Source organism: Entelurus aequoreus, linkage group LG14, assembly GCF_033978785.1.
Source record: "Entelurus aequoreus isolate RoL-2023_Sb linkage group LG14, RoL_Eaeq_v1.1, whole genome shotgun sequence".
NCBI classification, from domain to species: domain Eukaryota; kingdom Metazoa; phylum Chordata; class Actinopteri; order Syngnathiformes; family Syngnathidae; genus Entelurus; species Entelurus aequoreus.
The window spans coordinates 23,236,161-23,242,214 of NC_084744.1; the positions used below are offsets into that span (position 1 = coordinate 23,236,161).

The 6,054-nt window shown below is 38.8% G+C and overlaps 1 protein-coding gene across 1 annotated transcript in view; it reads right to left on the reverse strand.

The window, feature by feature from the left end:
* LOC133665302 (zinc finger protein 80-like) overlaps positions 1-5,490 on the reverse strand; it is an 11,679-nt gene extending 6,189 nt beyond the window's left edge. The window contains exon 1 of the mRNA XM_062070560.1: positions 4,996-5,490. Within this exon, the coding sequence (XP_061926544.1) occupies positions 4,996-5,182 (187 nt within the window). The 5' untranslated portion in view covers positions 5,183-5,490. The remainder of the gene's footprint in view (positions 1-4,995) is intronic.
* Positions 5,491-6,054: the final 564 nt, after the last annotated feature.

The window sequence follows — 6,054 nt, forward strand, 5'->3', positions numbered from 1 at the left end:
TAGGCTCCAGCGTCCCCCGCAACCCCGAATGAAATATGCGGTAGAAAATGGATGGATGGATGGAAATCAATATAGTCAATTAGCATGTAATGTGAGTGTGCATGTACAATAGGAATTATTTGTGTTCATGTTGCACACGGACATATTTGAGTCATGGACCGGAAGCCATATTGAGTGTTGCACTACCAATGTATGTATTACTTGGCTATAAAAAACTGAATGAGGTCTTATTAGTATGAGTGCACGTGTGTTACTGTATATGTTGTTTGAGTGCTAATATTATAATTGTTTAGAACATTTCATATTACTTCTATTTTCGAGTGAAGAAGCTAAGCGTACATCCCTAGTTATCATTGAATGTATATTCTATCATGACAACAACAACATGACTGCAAATTGTTAGTTGCTTCTCTCTGACTGTTTCAGTGTATGTGCACACGCTCCCAGTGTGTGCACGAGACAGCAGTAAGTGACAAGCATGAACACTAAACTAATTCCTAACCATTTTTATTCAATATAATTATCCATCCATCCACTTTTCTACCGCTTGTCCCTTTCGGGGTCGCTGGAGCCTATCTCAGTTAGTCATTGTGAAAAAAAAATGGACAATTAAAAATATGTAAACGTTCTGTTAAGCCACTAATAGTAACATAAGCAAGCCGGTGATGATCTAGTTCTATTTGTTTGTAAAAAAGAAAAAGTAACTTTAAGCAAATTGTAAACAGACACTTTAATGCTTGCTGTCGTTTTGGTTTGCTAGACCAGTGTTTTTCAACCTTTTCTGAGCCAAGGCACATTTTTTTCATTGAAAAAATCTCGAGGCACACAGCAAGCAGAACAAATAAAAAAATGAAATTCAGCAGCTGATATTGACAATAAAAAGTTGTTCTCGCAATTGTTGGATATGAATTCAAACCATAACCAACCATGCATCAATATAGCTCTTGTCTCAAAGTAGGTGTACTGTCACCACCTGTCACATCACGCCGTGACTTATTTTGAGTTTTTTGGTGTTTTTCTGTGTGTAGTGTTTTACTTCTTGTCTTGCGCTCCTATTTTGTTGTTGATTGTCATGTATGGATGTACTTTGTGGACGCCGTCTGCTGCTCCACACGCTGTAAGTCTTTGCTGCCGTCCAGCATTCTGTATTTGTTTACTTTGCAGCAGGTTCAGTTTTAGCTTCGTTTTGCATAGCCATCCCTAAGCTTCAATGCCTTTTCTTAGCGGCACTTGCCTTTTCTTCGTTTTTGGTTTAAGCATTAGATACCTTTTTACCTGTACACTGCCTCCTGCTGTCCTTTGCATATTGTGATCACGACAAACCATGTTCCTGACATCTACAAAGCAAGTAGCTACCTGCTGCCACCTACTGATATGGAAGAGTATTACACGGTAACTCTGCCAATCTCTAACCTTGTTGGAGGTACCGAACCCCACCAGTTTCATATGCGCATTCACCAAACCCTTCTTTTTTCAAATTCAAGAAAAAATCATATATTTTTTTACTGGTTCACAAAATGAACCGTGCATGAACATCACCTTGTTCAAAGAACAAAACCAACACAGTGCATGAACTCACAACAAATGACACACCTTACACACATTACCATGAATTGATTAACGTGTACTCCGACTTAAACAAGTTGAAAAACTTATTCGGTGTTACCATTTAGTGGTCAATTGTACGGAATATGTACTGTACTGTGTATACTGTACTGTTTCATATAATGTATTCTCTTCCTTTGCAATCTACTAGTAAAAGTTTCAATCGATCAATCAAACAACCTGCAAATCAGATGGAAAATTGGAGGGAACATTGTTTGGGGGTATCCATAATACGCTGATAGGGAGAAGTTTTTATTTACGCGATAAGTCGGATGTGTCTTTACCTCCGTGGCGGAGGCCCTGCCGAACCCCTGAGGCCAACTCACCGAACCCCTAGGGTTCGATCGAACCCAGGTTAAAGGCCTACTGAAATGAATTTTTTTTATTTAAACGGGGATAGCAGATCTATTCTATGTGTCATACTTGATCATTTCGCGATATTGCCATATTTTTGCTGAAAGGATTTAGTATAGAACAACGACGATAAAGATTGCAACTTTTGGTATCTGATAAAAAAAAGGCTTGCACCTACCGGAAGTAGCGTGACGTAGTCAGTTGAACATATACGCAAAGTTCCCTATTGTTTACAATGATGGCCGCATGAAGTGAGAGAGATTCGGACCGAGAAAGCGACAATTTCCCCATTAATTTGAGCGAGGATGAAAGATTTGTGGATGAGTAAAGTGCAAGTGAAGGACTAGTGGGGAGTTGAAGCTATTCAGATAGGGAAGATGCTGTGAGAGCCGGGGGTGACCTGATATTCAGCTGGGAATGACTACAACAGTAAATAAACACAAGACATATATATACTCTATTAGCCACAACACAACCAGGCTTATATTTAATATGCCACAAATTAATCCTGCATAAAAACACCTGCGTGTTTGTTATGCTAGCTCCTAGCTCCTCTGCTAGCTCCTAGCTCCATAGAACACGCCAATACAATTCAAAGACCTGATCAACACACACAATCACTCAGCCCAAAAGACCGTTTACCTAACCCAAGGTTCATAAAGTTTATATATTTTTAAAAAGTTACGTACGTGACGCGCACATACGGTCAAGTTATCGAATGTTTAGCAGCCAAGGCTGCATACTCACGGTACCTGATATTCAGCTGGGAATGACTACAACAGTAAATAAACACAAGACATATATATACTCTATTAGCCACAACACAACCAGGCTTATATTTAATATGCCACAAATTAATCCTGCATAATAACACCTGCGTGTTTGTTATGCTAGCTCCTAGCTCCTCTGCTAGCTCCTAGCTCCATAGAACACGCCAATACAATTCAAACACCTGATCAACACACACAATCACTCAGCCCAAAAGACCGTTCACCTAACCCAAGGTTCATAAAGCTTATATATTTTTAAAAAGTACGGTACGGTACGTGTTATGCTAGCTCCTAGCTCCTCTGCTAGCTCCTAGCTCCATAGAACACGCCAATACAATTCAAACACATGATCAACACACACAATCACTCAGCCCAAAAGACCATTCACCTAACCCAAGGTTCATAAAGCTTATATATTTAAAAAAGTTACGTACATACGCAAAAAAAAGCCAAAGCTGCATACTCACAGTAGCACGTCTGCGTCTTTGTCATCCAAATCAAAGTAATCCTGCTAAGAGTCTGTGTTGTCCCAGTTCTCTACAGGCGTCTGTGTATCCAAATCAAAAGTCCTCCTGGTTAGAGTCTCTGTTATCCGAGTTCTTCCATCTTGACTGCATCTTTCGGGAATGTAAACAAAGAAGCGCCGGCTGTGTACTGTTGTGGCTGACTACGTTCGAAAAATACGTCCATTTCGCACCGACAACTTTCTTCTTTGCTTGCTCGGCTTCCTTCTCCATAATGCAATGAACATGATTGAAACAGATTCACGAACACAGATGTCCAGAATACTGTGGAATTATGAAATGAAAACAGAGCTTTTTCGTATCGGCTTCAATGGGGAAGGCATACCCGTGTTCGCCGGGCTACGTCACACGCATACGTCATCCTCAGAGGCGTTTCGAACCGGAAGTTTAGCGGCAAATTTAAAATGTCACTTTATAAGTTAACCCGGCCGTATTGGCATGTGTTATAATGTTAAGATTTCATCATTGATATATAAACTATCAGACTGCGTGGTCGGTAGTAGTGGGTTTCAGTAGGCCTTTAAGAACCACTGCTCTAGACCAGTGTTTTTCAACCTTTTTTGAGGCAAGGCACATTTTTCTCATTAAAAAATCCGGAGGCACACCACCAGCAGAAAACGTTAAAAAATGAAACTCCACCAGGTCGTCGTGCCTTGTTTTGAGTTTGTTGGTGTTTTCCTGTGTGTAGTGTTTTAGTTCTTGTATTGCGCTGTTATTTTGGTGGCCCTTTCTGTTTTGTTGGTGTTTTCCTCTAGCAGTTTCATGTCTTCCTTTGAGTGCTATTCCGCACACCTGGTTTGTGTTAGCAAGCAAGACTATTTACATTGTCGCTATCCTTCCTTGTGTGGACATTGTTGATTGTCATGTCAAGAACGGATGTACTTTGTGGACGCTGTAAGTTTTTGCTGTCGTCCAGCATTCTGTTTCTGTTTACTTTGTAGCCAGTTCAGTTTTACTTTCGTTTTGCATAGCCATTGCCTTTCCATTTCCCTTTTGTTAATTTTTGGTTTAAGCATTACATACCTTTTTACCTGCACACTGCCTCCCGATGTGGTCTGCATATTGGGATCACAACAAACCATCCTTGTCTTACCCGACACATTCCGACTTTTACAAAGCAATTAACTACCTGCTGCCACCTACTGACATGGAGTATTACGTGGTTACCCTGCCGAGTTTTACACAGCACAGACACTAAGCAACGGCACATTATTTGCAGATGATAATTACTGATTTGCAAAAAATATTTTTTGGACCAATTAGGTGAAGTTGCATAATTTTCCACGGCACACCAGACAATATCTCACGGCACACTAGTGTGCCGCGGCACAGTGGTTGAAAAGCACTGCTCTAGACAGCACAGCCACTCAACAACGGCACATTTGTGCATTATAATTAGTGGTTTGCAAAAAATATTTTTAACCCAATTAGGTGAAATTACATTATTTTCCACGGCACACCATACAATATGTCACGATACACTAGTGTGCCGCGGCACAGTGGTTGAAAAACACTTTGCGAGACTACCTCTGTAACAAAATCTAGACATGTTTTCTGTTGATTATCCATGTTCTTCTTTAGTTACATTACTCTGTTCCATGAATCTTCTTTCATTTGCAGGCCAGATTGTTTACTTTCACTTGCAAGGCTACTCCACTCACTTCAATTATACCAAATGTCATTTTCTTGTTATTAATCAAATATCAAGTTAGTAAACATTTGAGAGTAAGAAGTCAACAAACCTGTTCTGTGTAACACAACTTGATGTTTCTTGAAAACAGCGTCCAGTAGTTGTTTGTTCTCCTCTTTTGTTCTAGAAAGTTCCGCCTCGTATTCTGCTATCGTTCTTTCGAACACTACAAATATTTCTTCAACGGCAGCAGTTAGTCGCTGATCCACCAACGCTCTCAACATTTGTAATGTAGACATTTTCACACAATCACAACACTTTACTCTCACACTTGATCTCTACTTAGCAATGTGTTGATAACTTCTGTTAGCAGCTAACAAGCTAAGCTAACTAGCGAGCTAAGCTAACTAACAATAAACGAGCACGAGAAGCAGCAAAGTGCTTCTCGCGCACCGAGACGATTTTATCCCTGAATAAATAATTAAATATGTAATTTATAGGACATTAAATTTTACAAACTGGAGGAAAAATAATGACACTGCTTATTTCTTTCTGCGTCGATGTGCTTTCACGACAGTTCGCACACTTGACGTTACAAGACGGTACCACTCTGCTCTCGCGAGATGTGTCATGCGCAGGAGAGTCAAAGGAACGTTGTTGTTTGTTTGCATATCAAGACAGACTGATACATAATAATAACAAATATATTTAACACCAAAATATTTTAATAATAAATATAATAATACATATTGTATTCCAATAAAATTATACATACATTCACATTTACACACAAATACTTAATGTTAACATATATACTTGTAATATATGTGTGTGTGTACATACACACACATATATGTCATATATGTGTGTGTATGTACACACACACACACATATTACAAGTATATACGAATACAATAAATACAACTAGACATTTAAAAGAAGTGTATGCATGAAATAACATGAAATTATGTTTACACTGCTAAAAATAAATACTGTATATATATTTGGCACTTAATAGCAGTATAAATAGTATAATATAGTATTTGACGCATTTAATTTAGTAATACTTGATACGTAAAATAAAGAAAATACGATATAATATAATATGATACAATATAACATCCATCCATCCATTTTCTACCAATTGTCCCTCTCAGCGTCGCAGTGGGGC